Genomic DNA, 21520 nt, shown 5'->3' with positions numbered 1-21520 from the left:
GGTTGGTCGGTCGGTGATGTCGGGTCATTACTTCCGGAAGTTGATGACTTCTAATAAAATAACGGGTCCATATCACAAGAGCGAATGACATTTTAGCGAACGGCGACATTTGAGCGAATGATCGTTTTAGCGAATAACGGGGGCGCGCGTTAACCCATCCGTCGCGCTGCGCTTTACGCCGCTTCGCGGCGACAGTCTGCGGCAACTCATTACAAAAATATGAACTCATTTGGCCCACCCGAAAACGCCGCTTCGCGGCGTCCGACTATTCGCTAAAGTGTCATTCGATGAAACGTGGGCGTTCGCTAAAACGTCATTCGATCAAGTGAGTGCCTCCCTAAAATAACAGTAGGTGCCGAAAATTTTGCATCTCATCCGGCGGACTATTTGCAGCTATGTTTCAAAATTTACTCTGTCTCCACTCAGGGTAAGTTCAAAAACCCACCCGCGTCTTGCGTTGCCTCTGATCCATTCGAGTAAGATTTGGAACACAGCCTGCAATGCACGATTTCTTTTCGAGATACGGAAGACACTTATTTTTTCGCCCATGCACACTTTAAGCATATTTCAGGTGCACTGGCCAGCTTTACAGAGATGCCTTTGAATTGACTGTTTCTTCTCCTTATAGCAGAGATTATGTCTCACAGGCTCATAGGAAACATAGTAGTCTTAAACCATCCCAGATGCAAATTTAGCCCAGTCTCGGCAAAAGCTTCATCTCCTAATTTTGACCAGAGTGTTTCCGTCACCCAGGCATGTTTGCCTTTTAATGCAAGGCCTGCAGGTTTATACCACTGCAACTAATTTCTTTGCAGCGAAAAAAAAAGTTTAGTATGTTTCTAAGCTTGATTTCAACATTTATAATCCAATAAGGTCATTTAATGCATATTTATCCTTTATTTTAGGGAAGCTGCAGCTGCTATCCTGGAAGAAAACGACGATGCCTAGAAGCAAGAAATCATTTCCAATAAGTTAAATAAAGACTGTGATTATCTACCTTTAGATCTAGTTGCAACTTTTTCTAGTTTGGGATATCCAAACACTAATGGTTGTCCCAATTCATATCTGTCAATATGATTTGAACAGTTGGACCAATTGCTTTTTTCCTATTGGGAGTCCGAAAATAGAAATAGGTTTTTTCCAATTGGTTGCATCCTATTGACAATGCCGAACTGGTTCGAATTGGTGATGTTCAATTAGATTTCGACAATTGAAACCAATTGACTTTTTCTAACTAGGAGTCCGAAATCACAGATGGGATTCCCCATTGGTTCTAATTGTCGATAACTAATTAGAACCAATTGACTTTTTCTAACTAGGAGTCCGAAATCACAGATAGGATTCCCCATTGGTTCTAATTGTCGACAACTAATTGGAACCAATTGACTTTTTCTAACTAGGAGTCCGAAATCACAGATAGGATTCCCCATTGGTTCTAATTGTCAATAACTAATTGGACCCAATGGTTATTTTTAACTGGGCGGGTATAACGCGGTTTTTTTAAACCACCGGTTCGCCTCCCATAGAACTCCATGTAATTACATACCGCTTAAAAAGCAGGCGCGCGAAGGGAAATACCGGTTATAGTGCGGTTTCTCGAACAGCCCGCCGACCGCGCCGACACTAGATGACGACTAGCCGCGAGCGGCACTCGCTGGGCAAGCGGGGAGAAGCGAAGAGGGGAGGCTTCAGTTGCCATAGCGACGGAAGGACGCTAGCACGTGTCGTTCACGTGCGTGTGTCCCTCCGCTGCGTTGGAAACAACCGCAACGACAGACCAATCACAAGTCGAGGAGAAGTATTCGCGCGCATTGCATGCCGGTCGCCAGTGACCAAGCGCCCAGTGCGTATACACTATTGGCTCTCTCCTTTCCCCCCCAACCTCTTTTACAACCAAGTCTGTTTAAACGTCCTTGTTTACAACGCTTCTCTCTCCCCCGGCCGGCTTCTATCCGCGAACATGGCGTCGGTTGTGATCGTCGTCGTAGACGGCACGGTGGAAGTTCATCGTTCCGCGTAAAAGCGCTATCCTTGACTGTGAATTTTCGTTGTGTGTCGCTATGATAACCCAGCACGTACTAGAAGGGAAGATCCACCTACTCGTGCGGCGATGTTGTGGCGGCACTCTCAAGACGGCAGAAACGCCCATGTCGTGTCGTCGTGTTCGTTTACTTCGACTACAGTGGTGCTTTCCAAGCATTTGTTTTCGACCATCGCCCGGATTTCTTATTTGGAGCATTTCGTGCCTGTGCTCAAGTTGAAGGTATTACTGGCGCGTACCGTATAAAGGATGCGAATTTTCACGCGTTTTCATCGCCGGAGAAAAGTGATTAGGGTTAGCATTCCCGAACGCTCGCAACGTCCATCCTCAACCCGCGACGCCGTTAAAAGGCTGCGCCAGGCAAAAGCCGCTCATTTCTTTCAAAATGTGTGACACACTTGAGAGAGAAGTGCACTAGTCTGGTGAAATAAAGACTTTCCTCAAACTAAGCTTTATTTTTCATCTAACATAGAAATAAATTCTTTTACAAAGGTAAGTTGACTGATGGCATGCATTTTGGCCTGAAAAGTTGATGTTTTGGTTATAGCGCGGTACCGCTTATAGTGCGGATTTTCGCGACTCCCGCGACATACGTTATATGCGGTCTACACTGTATTTGTAACGTAAAAATTTCAAAAAATCGCCCACCCCTCCGTTCCGGCCGAATGTCAATCCCGCGATGTCCGAGGGGGATCGTATCAACCACGAGATCTGCAGAATTGGTACGTGCGCAAGCGTGGTCACCGTGGGTTCTTTCATGTTTATCTCACCGTGACACATTGATCTGCCACGTATGCAATCTGGAGCAGTATCTGTTCACGTGACATGCGTGTTTGTGGCAGGTTTCTGTGCGTTTGTCCTCAATCTGCGCATACGGTATCAGTTCCCGCGACACCCGAGTTTATAGCGGGTTCTCGTGCTTTTATCGCACTGTGAAACGCGAATGCGCTACATCCGCATTCTGCGGTATCCATTCACGTGAAAGGGAGTTTTTAAACAATTTCCCGCCTACTTATTGCACCTTGAGACTCCGATTTTTCGTGTCTGTGATCTGTGGTATCACTTCCTGCTTCATATAGTTTGTAAAGGTAGCTGCCCCCCTATCACCTCCCTGCTTATCACCAATATTTTCATAAAATTTTGGTGATGCATCAGTTATCTCTTTATTTTGGGTGAGCGTTCTTTCCGAATTTTACGGTGGATATAAAAGGTCAACAACCTTGTTGACCTGCCACTTAGTGGTAAATGTACAGTCCTAAGTCAGTGGTATTGCTGAGATTTAAGTATAAAAGCTGGGAATCACGGTGGCAGTTATAAACAATTTTACAGCTAATAATGGAAACAAAAGCAGTGATTCTCACACTTAAAGTGAGACATGGTTTAAGAGTGCCTCAATTTGCCAAAGTGTGCATCACGCACGGTGGCCTCAATTCATGAGGCAGCTCATAGATGTTTCTGGAACTCGTAGGTTGGGAATGCCGATTTGGTTACATTCCTCTGGTTGTGCACAAACCTTACTCAGTGGGTCGGTCTAAAGCCCATTGGTGCGTCTGCATTTGTATCAAAAGTAGAGATGTATGTGCCAATGTGGAGGCGTGTGCCTTGTGCGGCTCTTGAAAGCAAATGGCGTTGCAGCACTGAAATGAGCCGTCTTTGGAAGGAAAGGGCGACCAAGCACTCTCTCGTGGCGTCTGCCTCGCTTGTTGGCACAACAATGGCTGTCGATCCTCAAAAAAAAAAGCACAATCTGCATTTGATTGCAATAGGTTTTGTCTCGTCGTTGAGAATGGAATAAGGACACCACTAGGGCTCTTTGCTTTTCTTGAGCGAGGGCCGGAGCTAGTAGTGGGCAAGTATCGTTTATGACACAATTGATTAGTTCTTGCATGGAAATCAACAGCAGTTGTTGCGCGTTTGTCCCTGTCTGACGGCTCCTCAGATGAAAGCTGCAGTGATGAGTGTGTTCAAAATAGTACATCTAGGCACTGCTTTGCATGCTTAGTGTGAAGCGAGCTATCCTTTTTTTCTTTTCTGAGAGTAATAAGTTGGAGGTTATGTACAGGGCCATGGGATGAGCACAAAACTAAAGGGCCATTGCCGTGTCTTGTCTACTCTCTTCTTTGGTGAAATCTTGTCACCATAGCTGCGGAAAAAGATTTTTGCCTCGGGCCAGCAGGTTGCATTCTGCCGCTTCCCGTTGGCTGTGGCCGTGGGTGTTGTGGAGTCACTTCTCAAAGTGCTTAGAGGTCTTTCAGGTTTGAGGGAAAGGAGGAGGATGCCCTTTAGGCCTGTTGTTCTGCCGCACATACACACCTTTTCACATGAGATCAAGCAGGTGGCTGAGAAGTTTGATGTACCCGTTGTGTTCTCAGCTCCTTCGAGGTTGTCCCATTATTGTGCCGCAGTTAATCGTGTCAGGTTGTCTGGCTCTCGGTGTGTGGTTAGCCGCCGCACCCGGTATGTTTTGTGCGCGGCAGGCTTCGTGTTTCTGATCCCTCTGTCGTGTGATAGGGTGTACACAGGTCAAACGGAGAGGTGTGTTAATGCTAGGGCCAGGGAGCATTTCCTTTCCCTCCATTCTTCACCGTCGGGACACCTTGCAGTTTGTTGTGATAGGTGTGCGTGTTCTCCGGTTTTCAAGGAAATTAAGATTCTGGCTCATCACCACAACAAAGGGACGGAAGAAATTGACGAGTTTTTTATTGCTACCTACTGAGCGGATAAGTGTGCGAGCGCCACGTGCGTGGCTTTGGCGAATGACAAAGTTGCGTTTGCCGAGAAATTTGGCAAATTTACAGGCGTGCCTCGAAGGGGTTGATTATCTTTTTTCTTTCTTGCTTCTTTCATGTTTTTTTTTCTGTTCCTTGGAGGAATAAACTTCAGTTGCCAGTCAGCATTGTGTTCGTTCACTTCGTGTTCTTGTCCTTCGCGTATTTCGCGCTGTTTTTAAGTTTTCATCCTACTCATTGCTGCATTGTACAAAATGTTTTGTGCAACGCATTGGAACATTGATCAAGAAGTGTGCAAAACTGTCTGTGGCCCCTTGTCGAACTTTACTGTTTTCTCGTAATTTTGGTTGCGCAGCCTCAAGCAGAAGATGGACAAGCTTCCTCTCGTCAGCGAGTTTATTGAAGCCCTTGAGCTTCTCCAGTTTCCAGATGTTGCATTTAAAGTGAGTGTTGTTTATTCTCCAAACCCAGTGTGCAAGCACTGTGCTATTGTGTAAGGGCGTGAGAAATTTTAATATGTATTTTAATATATAAATACAGATGCCTAGAATTTTTTTTTGTATATTTGATTTGAGAACGTTATACCAATTGGAAATATTTACAAATAACAAATATATTTTCTGATCTATGGTCCAACCCCCCTGTAAGTGGCCGTTTCCTCAAAAACGTTTGTATATAAGTTGTATCTTTGCACGAGGCTGCATTTGTTTGTACGGTCAACTGTACCACTTGGGGTCATCTTTGGACCGTTGGATGAGCAGGTCATTGGGGAAGTGCTTTGCCATTCCTTCTTTCTGGTAAACTTTGGCCTACATCTCGCACAGTTAAGGTCTCCTGTATTTACTAGATTCTAAGCACCTGTTTTTTTTTTATACCCACCAGACTCAAAGATGGAGGGGGTTCTTAGATTCGGAAAATGCTCCGAAATCGAAAAATATGCGCAAGAAATACAAGTTTATTTCAAGGGGATGAAAAAGGTAGAAGTTACGAAAAGAATGAAGAGAAGTCTAGCCCACTAGCCAGGAGTTCTCGCCGAGCACCACGGTATATCGGTCTCTCTTCGCTCCCCCGCCAAATTTGTTGGAATGCCTGGATATACGCCACTGTTAAACATAAGGGCAAGTATTGCCGCTTTTAAAATTTTATTTCTAAAGGTTAGGCATCCAATTTTACCTCTTAGATTGGTGCACGAAGGGAGCATTTTTCACCACTATTGTTTTGATGACAGCATTTGGATTAAAAAAAAAAACAGGAAACACCGGCGATCATTTGTTGGTGCTAACAGTGCTGCACGGTGTATGTAGATGGCACTGCACTCGGACAAAGGGCGCTGTCCTGAGAGGCCTTGGCAGAATGGTCTGTAGGAGGGAACATAATTTTGGGTTGGGTGCTGCTCCAAGCACATCGATCCAAAGTGGTGAAGCTCGACGCTTGCACTGGTGTCAGTTTTGGGACGTAAGAGCCGGGAAGGCAAATGCAAGAAAGAGAAGATGGGTACTCATATTCCTGTGGGAGTTCAGTGTGACCAGGGAAGCGCATGGTTCTACTCATTACGACACCCACTAACCTCCCTTTTTTCTGTTTTGGTACTAGAACTGGTGCGAGTCCATGCGGGAGGCATTGAACAATCAAAAGAGTGTGGACGTCCGCAAGCTGTACGCCGATGGCGTCCGTCAACTTTTTGGCGGACAGGGCCGCGATTTGGCTTTGAGTTCCGGTGGTGGCATTGTCCATCGGCATTTCTCAGATGTGAGTAAACTACTACGTCCTGTCGTCATTCCGCACCTAGTTTTCGTTGGTGGTTCAGTGACACAAACGGTAGTAGAGTGCCTTTTTGTAAATGACATCTATTTCATGGCACATCTCTCTTTATACATTTCAGGTAAGTATAATTTTATTTGGTGGAAATTACATTGTACCGAATAACATTGTGCCAAATGAGGCTTGCAGTGGTACTGGTTTAAAGCCCGAAGGAACTGCAGGTGCGGGTCCTGCATTTTTTTGCAAGATTACTAACTAGTTCAGTGGTTCCCAACCACTGATGTTTCAGGGACCTCTTCTGGATCGGCGGAAGTGGGGGGCGATCCCATCCACCCGCTGGGAGGGGGGGGTTATCGGACATGTTAAAAGGGTAAATGTGTAGATGCATGCAGACCAATTTTGAAGCTCTGAGACAGAGAATAATCAACCCTACTTTTTCAGTGCACAAAGTTTGGTCTATTTATATTACTGGGACGGCCATCATCAATTAAAAAAAAAAAAAAGCTTTATTGCTCCGCTTGACTGACACTTGAGGGCTTCAGGGAACCTAAGAAGGCCTTGAGGGACCGCAAATGGTCTGCGGACTGCCATTTGAGAACCACTGAACTGGCCGCTATACTAAAAGTGGAAAGGAGGGGTTCTTTCCTTCCTTTCTGTTGGGGGAAAAACTGGGAGGGTAAAACAAGGGCTGGCGAGAGTCCTTCTTTCTGCTTGTTGGTCGGCCTTTAAAGGTGTTCGGAAACGAAAAGTCTTCAACGCGAGCCCTGCCCCTCGCTTGAAAGTCGGCCAGCGAGAGGCGCAATGCGTATTGCGCTCCTGACGTTGATAGTTTATAATTGTGCATGGTCAAAGGTACTGTAGTTGCGAGCATTGCTACTTAAGGGCGTCAACGTGTGACAATCCGAGGGCGAGAGCTCGAGGTCCCTGTTTTGAAGCGTTCTTCCTCAGAATGAGTGCTCGCACTAGAAGTGCATGTCTCAAAGCCAAGAGCGTGGGCCAGCTCGCGCTTGTAGCTTTGGCTGCAGTCTCAGCTTATGAATGAGTGGAGTATAGGAAACGCGTTAGCGTTCTCCTCCAAGTCCCATTCAGGGCTAAATAGCTCCATGAGTTCACGAGCGAGCCATACTGTTGCGAACTGGTGCTGCCTCTTAGGAACTCGTGACGTCGTGGCATTCCAACGCAGCTTACAGACCGCCACCAGACGCAATTTCGAAATCTGTTCATTCGTTTTAAAATGAGTTTTCTTGACTTCTCTGTCTTCAGCCCAGAAACACTAGGCTAGTGTTTCTAGGCTGCCGGTCTAACGTTGACCGCATCTAAACAAAGAACAAAGTCCAAAACATTTTTTTTCTGTACCCCTTTAAGATGTTGGGGTTAATTTTTATGTAACTTTGGGAACCATATTCGTAAAAACCTCAGACAAGGAAACTGTTCTGCAATGGGGATAAATGAACTTCGCTATGAAAGAAACCTTTAAATTTGGTTAGTACAAAATGTAATGTCATTAATTCGGTCTTTTGCACCTTATAAAATACTCATATTTAATTAGTTTCTAAATCATAAACAAAAAAATGGTAGAAATCAAGTGTGAAACTTAATTGCGCACGTTTGGAATGTTTTATTGGAAACGTAACACAATTACATGGGTCCATATCACATGAGTGAATGACGTTTTAGTGAGCAGCGGTCATTTGACTGAATCAGCGTTTTAGCGAATAACTGGCACGTGTTAACCCAACCCCCCACATTCGTGACAGTCTGCGGTGGCTCATTACAGAAATGTTAGCCCACCTGGCCCACCCCCGATCATTTGCTAAAGAGTCTTTCAATGAAAAGTCGGTGTTTGCTGAAATGTTGTTTGGCGACCTGAGTGAAATTCCAATTACACTAAGTAATCCATAATATGGGCTTGCTATGTTCCATAGTTTGAGCACCCAAAGTCATTATATGTAACGTAGTCTATGAAGCTGAAGACTACATATAGCGACTGAATGTGTCATAGGGTTGCTATCATATATTCCTCGCCTTCACACCCTCTGTTATTCTGGCTAGCAAGTCTGCTTAGTAAAGCAGAATTGCATTCTTACTGACACAACTCTGCTTTAGCCTTGAAAAAAGTGAGTGAAGCTTGCCAAAGCAGAAGAAAGTTGGTTGGCTGCCAAACACCTGCACCACGCGAGCACTGCTGGCCACACAATGCAACTGTGAAAGATAAATGGCAAGAGAAGAAGAAACTCTGAAGATGCTTTGAGAAGGGTTCGCCGGCTGCAAAAGTTTCGGAAACAAGAAAAAAAAGTTGGTACAAAATGAGGACACTAGACAGGACGTTGCGTACCTGGAAGGCTGAGACGAGTTAGCATCTACTGCATTCCTCATAAAACATAATTCTGCGTATGACTGTCTGATATGTAGATTCTGATGCAACTGCAATATTTTTCTTCATGTTTACCAGTTGCAAAAGCTAATGCCTCCAAACTGACCATCGTTCCTTGCGTTGATGCTTACACAGCGTCTATGTGAGCATCTAGGAAAGATGCCACCCAGTTATGCAACAGTGTCCTTTGTGGCGGAACAGTGAAATCGTGTGCTTTTTGTGGCTGCTATGCCACAACAGAAACCGCCAACGTGAAACTGCACAAAGGGAAAGAAAATGGACTCTTCTAAGCCTGTGGATCAGCAAACAGCAGGGGTGGAACGGCTGCGCCATTTGCTCCATTTTGTGCCAGACGCATTTGTCTGCGCCATTCTGCGCCATGTTGCGAAAACTGCGCCACAAAAATCTATTTTGTCTTGGTTTCGGTTTCTATCGACTCGAGTGGCAACAATGAGCGCGTTTAGCTTCGTCGGTTTTGCAATCCTTTGTTCTGTTTATTCTCCCTGTGTATCCCGAGTCAGAAGCGCGTGAAAAAAACTGGGGGTCGGATTCCAAGCGCTGCACCACCTGCGGTTGAATTGTTATTCTTCAACCATAAGCGGTTAAGCAAGTGGGCCGGGGTGAGATTGAGGCGTTAGGCGTCAGATTGCCTAAGGCTCTGCGGCCCAAGATCCGGACGTCAGCCAGTTGAAAAAAAAAAGAAATAGGCAAAAGATTTCTTTTAGTACTTGTTCGTTAGAAGTTAGAATCGCATTCCCGCAAGATAAATCGTAATTTGGTAGAACTGAAACGCGGTCCGATCCCAAGCCTTGCCGGCCAGCTGCAGCTCTAACGCGAGCGGTAGATCTGCTTGGCGTACTTTAACCTTGCTCCTGCTTATCGCTTTGACGACCACAACTCCGTTAATCATTGTCTGCTGCTTCGATATTGAGTTGCACAATAGGATAAAGTTGAAATTTGTTGCCCAGTTCCTCCGCGCAACTGCTGGTCCGTTGCTTACGCGCGTTACGTGGTTGGCACGCACATATAATTACTATGTTGAGCACGTGTGGGTTGTGCGATAAGCAGTGCCAGTGGTTTGCATTTTGAGCAGCTGAAAGCCACTCAGAAAATATCAAGGACGCCATCTTCAGAAACATATGGTACTTGCTTTTTGGTTCTCATTAAAGCTCACAAAATTTCAAGTTTTCGCATCGTGACACTGTAATCCCATCTACCCATAGGTCCCTAACCACGCATGTTCATCTGTGCCGCTAAGCACAGTCGAAATTGCTCCCGAGCTCGTCTAAGACAGAAGCTGAAGTGCAGTGAAAGCTGATCTGAGCTGCTCCTGGCCTGCTCTAGAATGCAGTTTTAGCTGCTCCCAACCTGCTCCAAAACAGCTGTTTGAGCTGCTCCCATGGCTGCTCCCAAGTACATTGCATGAGTTCCACCCCTGAAACAGGAAACAGCACAATGGAGGCTCACCAAGTTTGTTTTTGTGGCCAAATTGGGATGCCAACCTATGCCACCTAGCACCCACAGAGTGAACCAAAAAGATAAAGTGGCACGTTAAGGTTTGAATTCTAAGCTATATGTCTATTTGGAATCCTTGTCATTTACTGTACAACCCTCATTCATTCCTATGGGCGTCGGAATTCCTTTGGCAGCGTAAAAACAATCATTTCAGCTTCTTGGGAGCTTTTCCCTTAGTAACACGTCGCTGTCTCATTGTTGGTAACCAGTGGGAAATTTTCGTTGTCTGCACACAATGGCAACGTAGACTGGACTTGATGGACGAAGCGTCAGATATCACTGCAAAGGTATAATGACGTCGCGCACGCGAGTCAACGGACGACGTCTGATATTATGCTGAGAGATTTGTGAGATGGGCTAACCTGATTGAGTCCTAGCGTCGCCTATTACACCATGGTCCCCTTTTATGTTATGAGTCGTACACCGACACCGTAGGTTGTTTGTGCTACCATATGTCCTGCTACAGAGGAGAGTTTCAGGAATCGTCTGCAGCTTCGATTGGTCTTGCCATATCCCGATACGGTCGTCAATGGACGAGCCGTGAATATCTTCTCGTTTCGGCCATAAAATTTCTGATCAGCTTGCAGAACAAGGGCAAGAATGGTGAAAATCTAAGTGAAATGAATTACCTTTGTGCACTTGAGAAGCGTCATGTCAAGTTATTGCTGAGGAAGTAAAGGACAATTAATAGAAAACTCGTGACCATAAAGCTAGTCATGGGAAAACTGTAATGTCCTAGAGCTACACCCACTTAAATAAACTGCCCAAAACGGATGGGCTGATAGTCGAGAGGCCACATGAGTGCATCCCTCCTTGATTTTGTGAAATTCTGGGTTTGAATCCTTTTCGGATTATAATCTTTTATTCTATAAGTTTGTTTTACTATAATTTAGACCCACAATGATGTTCCACTGCAGCATTCTACAAGGAATGCTGCGATGGGACGAGAACAACAGGTCTGAAGCCGAAACTCCAAACCCCATGATGTAGTGGCTTACACCTAATACAAGAATGCCTCTAAACAACCTCTACCATAGAATACTGTGCATCCGCTCATTCCGCACTCAGCGCCCACCCCTGGAAATTTAAAACATACGAGAAAATATGCACAGTACATATATAGATTCTTTCAGGATACATTTCATGGGCGCAGCCATCTTGACGTCACGTGACCCTGCCGCCGTAGCCGACCTTCAGTTTCTCGCCGTTGCTCCGGGTTGTGTGCTACACCGGCCACCACCAGAGCTTTGTTCTCGTGTTCTTTACGTTCCACATTGAAATCTTGTGTTTTCTTTAGGTCTTTTCGATATTCCGGGCTTTCGCTTAATCGTTTGATATCTACATTTCAACATAGCTCTTGTATTTTCTTATTTATGTAATGGAATCGGACAGCGAATGGATCGCCGATACCAGATTATGGCCTAGGCTTCAGAGATCATGTAAGTTCATCAAATTCTTACGTTTTTGTCGCTAATAAAGGGCAGTCAACACCATTGCGACCTATGCAAATTTCAACTGACGCAGTAATTAGGCTCTCGAGGCCGTGCTTCTCGCTGCATGTGCGCGCTCGTTTCCGTAAAGCCGAACCGCACGTAAGCGATTTAGCGTGCAACGAGTCGAGCGAGGGCGGCAACAACGGGTGTCATCGACGGGCAACGTAGATTTCTCACTGTCGTCCGTCGCATCGCTCGGTTTTTGGATTTCTAGAAAACGTTGCTCACCGTCTTCGTCGCTTGCTCCCGTCGCTTCCATGCGGTTTGCCTCGTCGCGCGACTGACTGAGCAACAGCAAAGCGGGTTGCCGTTGCTTGTCTCGTTGCTCGCCAAATCGCTTACATGCGCTTTATGCTTAATATCGAGGCGCTAATGGTTCAATGCTGTGTGCATCGAAATTAATTAAGTATAAAGCACATGCAAGCGATTTGGCGAGCAACGAGACAAGCGACGGCGACCCGCTTCGCTATCGCTCAGTCAGTCGTGGACGAGGCAAACCGCATGGAAGCGACGGGAGCAAGCGACCAAGACGGTGAGCGCTAAGTTCTCTAGAAATCCGAAAACCGAGCGATGTGACGGGCGACAGTGAGAAATCTCCGTTGCTCGTCGATGACTCCCATCGTTGCTGCCCTCGCTCGACTCATGGCACGCTAAATCGCTTACATGCGGTTCGGCTTTACAGAAACGAGCGTGCAAATGCAGCGAGAAGCACGACTGCGAGAGCCTATTTACTGCGTCAGTTGAAATTTGCATAGGTCGCAATGATGTTAACTGCCCTTTCTTAGCGACAAAAACGTAAGAATTTGATGAACTTACATGATCGCTGAAGCCTCGGCCATAATCTTGTATCGTCGATCCATTCGCTGTCCGATTCCATTCCATAAATCAGAAAATATAAGAGCTATGTTGAAATGTAGATATCAAAGATTTAGCCAAAGCCCGAAATATTAGAAAGACCTAAAGAAAACACACGATTTCAACGCGGAACGTGAAGACCACGAAAACAAAGCTCCGGTGTTGGCCGCTGCAGCACACAACGCGGAGCAATGGCGAGAAACTGAAAGTCGCCTATGGCGGCCCGGAAAGTGCGCGGAAAGCGCGCCGACTGGTGGCAGCTCGAATAACTGACTCGCTGAAAGCGTCTATATGTAAAATTGATGACCTGACATGCGCCCATCCCCTATTTTTTCTCGATTATCTTCAAATTTGGAGTGGGTGCTTGCTCGGTATTTTACAATGTTTTTATCACTCCCAATTTATTATTTGAAGGTTAAATAAAGTTGAATATCTGTTCAACCTTTTTTGCATACCATGACGTTTTCTTGCTCATGCTGCCGATAGGTGTCTCATGGTCATTTCAGACAGTAGAAGAAACGCCATTTTTAAACACGGTTCATTAAATGCAGACACAATATTTCGCTCTAACACAGTAATCAACGTCTTTGTGGTTTAATGAACCCCCAAGATGTTGGACGCATTTTTTTTCACGACCTCCGTGATTGTGCAGGTGTACGCTCAATGCTGGTATTATCTGGTCCTATTGGAATTATAAATTATGGGGTAGAGAAATGACGTAAATCATCTGGAATTCCAAAAAAAATGTATCGTTTGTTTTGCCTGCAGGTGGTGAAGAAGAAGGTGACAGATGCTTTTGGGATTGAGGGCAGCAAGCTGGTTAAGATGGATGCTAAGGCAGGCATCTTTATTTTCTCATCTTTATTGCCATCTTTGTTTGGCCATTGGATTTTACTTGCCAGCACATCTGGCTAAAGTTTTGGAACTTTCATTAATTGCTGCTCCAATAAATACCTTTGTCTAAAGTGTTTTTTTCAGGAAGTAATATGGATTATCAGAGAGCTTGGGTCGTTGCAAAACAATTTTTAACTCGGTGCAGTCGACTCTCGATAATTCAGAGCTCTTATACGAACCGTGAAAGGTTTTGAATTAGCCATGCATACTTCACACTAAAAATAACTCTCGAGCCACATTTTTTTAAAATTCAGTACTGGCCAGGAGAAGTTGAATTCTGCCTGCCCGCTGACGGAGACAAATAGTATTAAGTATGGTCCGCAAGTTGCAAATCTTTCTTGGGCTCCTTGAACAGTTCCTTCGCCAAAGGAAATGCAAAATTGTACTCCTAGTGTGACGAGCAGTTTCTGCGTCGGCGGAAACGTCAGCAGTGTTTTCTCAGTACTTGCACAATGCCACTCCCTGAAAATGAGGTCATGGCGTGTCTGTGGACACCAATATATTCGATGAACAAAAAGCTCGAGGTACACCTAAGCACTTCTTATGAGCTGGGAATGCGAAAGCATGCGCATCATTTTTCCGCTCTCTTATTTTGCCTGTGGCGTATTTTCGTTGACGGCGCAGCGCACACTCTCCTCGCCGCTTTGACCTTGGGCACTTCGTGTTACCGGCGCTGGCGGACATGCAGCGCCATGGGGTGGCGGTCGTTGAAACTGAGGCGCAGCGGCCAATGGGAGCCTCGTTCCTTGAAAGTATGACGCGAACCAGCCAATGGGACCGAAGCAGAAATCCATCAGCTTCACTCCGCTCCTTTGGCATCGAGGAAACTAGGTGCCATTTGGCTAGGCTTTTTGCGTGGTTTCATAGCTGGGAGTTGGCTTCTCTTGGATGGGACAGACGTCTCGTCTCGCTCGTCTCTCGTTACAGCCAACCAAGTCAAGCTTGGTTGGCTGTAAGCGCCGCACGGCCGTTCCGTAACTTGCATGGGAACAGTGCCACGATGCATGCACCCGCAGCCATGCTGGTTTGGCTTGGCACGGGTTAGTCACGCAGCTGGCTTGGCCGCCCAATTTGCTTGGCTGTTTAGTTGCGTGCTGCGCTCATTCCTTCTTTTACTCAATCACTCGCGCAGTAAGCGATAAAGTGTGCACGGGTGTGTTTTGAGCTTGGTCAGCATAATTGCGAGAATTTTTCCTGCTCCCGGATTTGTCAGACTTTTCGAGCAAGTAAAAAAAACTGAATTAGCGAGTCCTGGAGGTTTAACTTGGAATGGCCGCACATTTTTCCCTCTAGACTCATACATGCAGTTGTTGGGACCAGACCCACACTTCTAACTGCAAACTCGATTACAGGAACTGAATTACCGAGAGTCGACTGTGTGATGTACGTTGCTTCTGCGCTGCGAAATTCCAAATCATGGTCAATATAAAAAAGCATTCAGTGTTCAGAGCTTGTGCAGCCAATTCTGACAAGTCGGCACTGAAACTGTTGGATCTGAGGGAGTGGTGTTTTCTTTGGAATTTGCAAAAAATCTTAGCAAAGTACCTTGTCTTGGCAGGCTGTAGAAAAGAATTGCATCTGCACTCGATAAATTAAACATTGACTCAGGGATGGGCAGTATTTCAAATACAAGTATTTGAAATACGTATTTTAAATACTTTGTGTATTTTGCATTTGTATTTAATTACAAATTGGGTAATGTATTCGACGTGTGTATTTAAATACTAAAATGTGGGTATTTCAAATACAATTGTAATTAAATACAATTTTGTGGGCGAAAATACATCCCTCAAATTTATTGTCACGGTCCAGAGCAGGAAGAAAACTATGTTCTGCACCGAATGCAGTGTCTCTCAATCAAGCACAAGCGTTTAGTGACTTTATGATTATGGTGCTAGTCCAGGGCAAGAATAGTGACGAAATTGACGTTCACAGGCAGACTGGCAAAATAAATGCCTGTGACAACTTGTGATGCTTTCCAGCTTGATTTCCATGCATATTTTTGCCTGGAACATTCTAAATGCGCGGGTCGTCCAGATTTTCGTAACTGGTGCGAGTTCCAACAATAAAAAATTCTCTAGCTAATGCTGTGCGTCTTGGTCATCTCGTTTCTTTGTTGGTCTATAACAAAATGTAATGGACAAAAAGGCTGCTTGAAGCTCTGTACTTTTTCACCTATTACGTCCAAGCTGATTGCATTTTTTTGTGATTATATTTCGATTACATTGCTAAAGCCTCGCGCACTAACTCCCTAGTGTGCGATGCAAAATTAAAATGAGATACCCAGAAACCCGTTGCAGGTGCCCTGAAGTCGCTGACGCAAATTTCGAGGAATGTATTTGGAAAAGTATTTGGGGGAGACCAAAAAAATTTGGTTGTATTTGTATCTTGTACTTAAATGTTTTTTGGAAATGTAATTAGATTTGTAATTAAATACATTTTTGACGAAGTATTTTGTATTTGTATTTCGATACATATTTGCATGTATTTTGCCCATCCCAGCGTTGACTCTCTGCTACACTTTTACCCTCTTTTTGCACGAAAAAAATAACTTTTTTTTGTAATTGCTTATCATTTTTCACTTATTGATAGTGAAGTGAAAGAATGAGCAACAAATTGTGACTTGAACCTAGCGAATCTGAAGGAGAAATATTTTTATTGATTGCAGAGAGGATTCGAGCTTTATTTAATAGAATGTTTTCATTTCTCACATACTTGCGAAGTTATAGTATAATTAAGTAATAGATAACATTGAGACTTAAAATCGGTTAGAATGCTAAGCGTGACTTCGACATGTTAACGACCTGAAAACTGAGCAAATGTTTGTGTGCAAAAATGATCTTTGTGTTTTTCGTTGGTGCCACATTTCCCTCGCATGCTGTCTAGAATAAGGTGACCCCTTGTTTGAAATAATTTTAAATTTTTACACCGAAACAGGTGTGATTTGCGATCGTGTTGAAAATTACCCAAGGCTGTGGTAAAAAGTGGCAAACTTAGTGCAAGTAAGAGAACACAGAAAAAGGAATGATGTCCCTATGTCGTTTTCCTCGTACTAAGTTTCCCATCTTTTACCGGAGTCTCGGGTAATCTTCAACATAATCAACATCCACCAGTTTGCCTGTACACTCGGTTAATTTTCGTGATTTGTGACTGGTTTTGGTGTTTCTGGCAGAAATTCGGCAGCGAGTGTCAAGTGATACTGAAGAGTTACAAATCACTGGAGCCAACTGCTTTGAAAGACTTATCTCCATGGCTGAGTCGGTTCAGTGCGCTTGACCGCGACAACAAGATTGAAATCCCAGGTTGGTCGTGCTAGCCTTTGCTAATGTTATCAATCCCAAAGCCTGTCCCAAAATCGGCCGAAAAAATCCTTGCCTGCATGTAGCGATCTCAAATTTGTATTAAAGGTTTTTTTTAGTGGTGCATTTTCCTTCTTAAGGCTTCCTTCTGTAGTGTCATTGATTAATTATGGTGTTCCAGAGTTTCCCTATATTGCCGCCGGCGAGAGCGGCGGCGCTCTTGTCCCAAGCCTCTTGCACTGCGTCGTTGGAGCGGGGAAAGTAAAGCATGACCGGTGCTGTCTGAGGCTTCCTGCGAGAAATGAGACCAGCAACCTTGACAGTGTCGTCTGCTTTCAACTGAATGCATTGTCTGCTCACTGCACTTATTGAGAGATGGTGCCACAGACCTCGCTTAGTGTGCCTAGATTTCAGAGTGACCTCACACTCAGTATCACATAGTCTGCCTTTGCAATACAAGCAGGAGGAGAAAACGTCATCTGGAAGCGTCTCCAAGCTTGGCTGAGCCCCTCCGCCTGTCATCCTTTTTGCCACTAAGGCAACTTGTGCATGCGCACGAGCAACAAATTTGTGCAGAAGGTGTTTCAGTGGCAAAAACTCTCCATTGTTTGAGTTGATCCCTGTCTCAAGTCTAGACCCCCTAGCTTCGCTAAATGGGTCATCTGCATCGTCGTCTGCCGTTGACCATGGCAAGAGTGTTGGCCTCAATTTTCTACAGGAAGGGAGCTACGCCTTAAAATTTCACGAGGTAAAATGTATCACTAAAATATACTTTTCGTAAAAATATGAAATCGCTATGCGTCGATGCTGCGCGCTCTTTCCAAATGATTTTAGAGCGAGCTTGGAGATTGATGGCTGCTATATGGCAAGGTAGTTTGTATTCTTGTTGAATGCATGTGTACTTCCTTCGCAGGGCAGTACACCGGAAGGTCCAAACCCATGCCAGAGTATCACGTCAACATCTTTGGGTTTGAGGAAAGCGTAAGCACCGTTTGCTTGTTTCTTGCATAAAATTGTTTTCGGTCCATGTTTCTACCACTTTTCTTTCTTCATTCAAAGATACTGTTTCAATAGAGTGGTTCAGAAGCCTTGGTTAACAGCACCCAGATTGGGCAGTGTTTGGCTCAGGCAGTTAATAAAAACGCTTTACTTAGAGCTAGCTAAGCGGTTGTTAAGGCTACTCTGTCAAACCTCCAAGAATTTAAAAAATCCAATTTAAAAATCTATTATAATTCTGAGCAAGAGTGCATAACTTGAAATTTCCAGAGTGAAAAAACTTAATTGTCAACTGCAGCTCTCGATTAACTGGGGATGGCCTAGGGTTCATATTTTAAAAAGTTGACGGCGAGAGCGTTTTCGGCTGCCGATTGGACTTGGTACTACTGTTTTCGCGTAATCAACCAGTGAAAAACCTTTTACTCGTTTGCAAGTTCACAATAAGGCAATATTTTGATGATAAAATGTCTGACCAACACACACAGAGCAAGAGAAGTCTCGCGGCCTTTGCTGTGCTTGTTCTTTGCACTTCTTCATCCACCAATCAAGGTCAGCTTGTGCGTGGCATCGGAACAACTGCGGGTTGTCAGTGGCTTCCAACCTGAAGTAGCAGACTGTTTTTCAGAATTTTAGCCTGCATACTATCGCATTTTTCCTCGGCACTCGGTTTGTATTGGATGATCAACTGTATTTTCCGGTATGTTAGCAGGCAACGTACGGTGTTTTCTCGTTTTATTTCCATTTGGGAATGCCATTGAGTAGCACGCAAACCGTATTGTTCACTCGCATTAGCGGATGAATTTTCAACAAATGCTGTCTTCACTCGCTCTGCGAGAGGCAACTTAGATCTGGCACTTGCTCTCGGCCAAAATCAAACCCCCGAGAAGTAGAAGGGTCTGAAGAGAAATCCTTAACAGATTTATTTTGATAGAAGACGTTGCATATGTAGTCGACAAGACGTCATCTTATCTATATTGACAAGGACCCAATATGTTGCAGACATATTTGTTAACATCTACATTAACAGTGTGTGTTTCCACCGTGAAGCTGATTTGTCACCAATGCATTTGTTCAGCTAGGCGATAATGATGTCACTTCATGCCGATATATGTCACCTATGTGCTCTGCTGGTCTTGTGTCGATATCTCTCCAATCCATATTCCCTGGCATAACTTGACATTCCATTGCCGCACCAATGTGCTGCCAATCTAGTGCCGACATGCTGCCAGTGCATGTTTAACAATTTGTATGTGCTGCCGGTCTACTGTCAATGTGCTATCAGTGTATTTTTCTGTTGGCAGGTGCTGGTGCTAAAGTCAATGCAGCGTCCGTGTCGCATCACCATCCGCGGAGACGACGAGAAGGAGCATCGCTTTCTGGTGAAAACCGGCGAAGACCTGCGACAGGACGACCGCATCGAGCGCCTCTTTGGCGCCATGAATGCCCTCTTCACCGCCGACCCTTCCTGCCGTGCCAAGCACCTGCAGCTGGTCACATACGGCGTGGTGCCCCTCACCACCAGGTGGGGTTCAAAGGGACTCTATGACCCAAGTCGCAGGGTGTGACGCAATAAGCGCTCTCGGGGGGTTTTTTTTTTTTTTTTTTTTTTTTCAGATACATTACATTTCTTAACAAACCCTTCATACTTTTACGTCCGTGGCTCGGTTTGTAACGAAGGAAGCAAGTGGCATGCACCTGTTATATGCCTACATCAATTGCTCACAGAGGCAGTAACATATGTGGTACTATATAGTATCTTTTGAACAGCAAATACAGTTACTGAAAATCTTGTCACGTTTATATACATAATGTAAAGGACTTCATTTTCATAGGGAGTGATGTTTCGCGACTCGATAAATATTGCAAAACATTTATCTCGCAACTATCACCTCATGGTAATGTGCATGTAGCGCATATCGACTTGAAAGTAAACATTAGACAGAAGTCTGTCTGGGTGGGGGAAATAATTATGAAAATAAGAAGACCAACCAATCTCTAATCAGGGGCCCAACGTTTCAAAGTCTGTTTGGTTTCAGGGTTCTTCAGGGGCGACTATGGATGAAAGGAGCCGCAGTCTTCTTTTTCCTGTGTGGCGGTGGCAAATGCGCACAATCCCTTCCAAAACAGAAGAGGAAAGAAGAAGCAGAAGGGATCGAGAGAGAGAAAGAAGTGTTTAAAAGAAAGGAAGCCTGGAAAAAAGTAGAGATCGTGCAGATTGGCCACCGCCTTAAAGGGAAAAGAAGATTGCAGCTCCTTTCCTCTACATTTGCCCCTGAAGAAGAAACCGAATAGGCTTTGAAACGTCGCTCCCCTGATTGAGGGATTGGTTGGTCGTCTTATTTTAATAATGTAGCATATCGCACCAAATCGCAAAATTTTTTGCACATAAAATATTTTTGAAATGCACACTTTGCAAAGTTGGTAAAATATTGCACCACGAAAAGAAAGTCACCTACAACCTTATGTTTACATTTTTTGGAGTAAGAGAGAAACGTTTGAATTTCAGTAACGCCACAACGAAAGTCGTGGATTGGTCGCAGGAAGTTCTTCCGCGTGGAGTGGAGGGATCAGAAAAGTCCGCGAACCCGTTTTAAATGCGATAAAAGACTTTGTGAATGTCGGCGAAAAATATTTCCACGATTTTTGCGGCAGTTCCTCGCGTCATTGCTGATCGGGCACGAGTCACAGCCAAATGCCGACGCAGCAGTCGTTCTGCGGCCCGCCTCCGGTTAGCGGACATCCAGCACTGCAACCTTCGCAAAAGGTGTTGAACACAAGGGGGGAGAGCGTGCAGGAGGCGAGGGGAATGGACGTTGGACGTAAAAGGCGGACGTAAAATTGTCTGATCGAAACTGGGGTGTGTGGCCGCGAGGGACGCAAACTTTGAGCGCCATTCCCTCTGGAGTGCTAGCTTGGCTGGGCTTTCTTCCAGAGACGCACAATAACGTTTGTGCCAACGAAACACACAATGTGTATTGAGCTTATCTGCGTAACATCACTGCGAAGGAGCACCGAATATGTTTTGCATTACCACGATAGAGTGGGAAAAGGGTGAACTTCTACAAAATATTTCCTATTGTTGGAAGGCCTCGTTTGAAACGCTGACCGTAAATGTCTACTCAAATTCCTTCTGTGCAACAAAGGCCCAAGCACTTGCTTTGTCAAAACAATAAAAAGTGACTTAAAAAAAATACTTCTCTAGCTTGTTTGCAAATAAACAAGTAAATGTGAACTGCAGTACGTATATGCTAACAATCCCTCGTGAAATCATAGTTGATTATAAAGAAAGTTTGTTTCACAATTTAATCTTAATAGTCGCCTCATAAAACACTAAGGCATTTATTTTCTAGCTCAAAAGTTATGAATTTTAGGATGAAGGAGTTACAAAACTTTAAGATACCTAAAAATAAATTATTTCAGTAAAAGAGGGCCCAAATAGAATATGAGCAAAAATGTTATGTAACCTCAGGCAACATGTTTAGCAGTTGTGCAACACATGTCAAGGTTGTTTGTTTTCTTTTTACTTTCCTGTTGAAAGTCTTTTCCATACTGCAGAAAAAGAG

General features: G+C 44.6%; 1 protein-coding gene across 1 annotated transcript in view; it reads left to right on the top strand.

The window, feature by feature from the left end:
- The window catches only part of LOC8026835 (DNA-dependent protein kinase catalytic subunit), a 374591-nt gene that overhangs the window by 314509 nt on the left and 38562 nt on the right, over positions 1–21520 (top strand). Inside the window, exons 77-82 of the mRNA XM_029967180.4 lie at positions 5126–5213; positions 6364–6519; positions 13537–13605; positions 16835–16964; positions 17875–17942; positions 19259–19479. Of these exons, the coding sequence (XP_029823040.2) occupies positions 5126–5213; positions 6364–6519; positions 13537–13605; positions 16835–16964; positions 17875–17942; positions 19259–19479 (732 nt within the window). The remainder of the gene's footprint in view (positions 1–5125; positions 5214–6363; positions 6520–13536; positions 13606–16834; positions 16965–17874; positions 17943–19258; positions 19480–21520) is intronic.

This window comes from Ixodes scapularis, unplaced genomic scaffold (genome assembly GCF_016920785.2).
Source record: "Ixodes scapularis isolate PalLabHiFi unplaced genomic scaffold, ASM1692078v2 PGA_scaffold6__148_contigs__length_123643588, whole genome shotgun sequence".
Taxonomy (NCBI): domain Eukaryota; kingdom Metazoa; phylum Arthropoda; class Arachnida; order Ixodida; family Ixodidae; genus Ixodes; species Ixodes scapularis.
The sequence above is the reverse complement of the archived record's forward strand: the minus strand, read 5'-3'. Positions and strand labels throughout refer to the sequence as shown.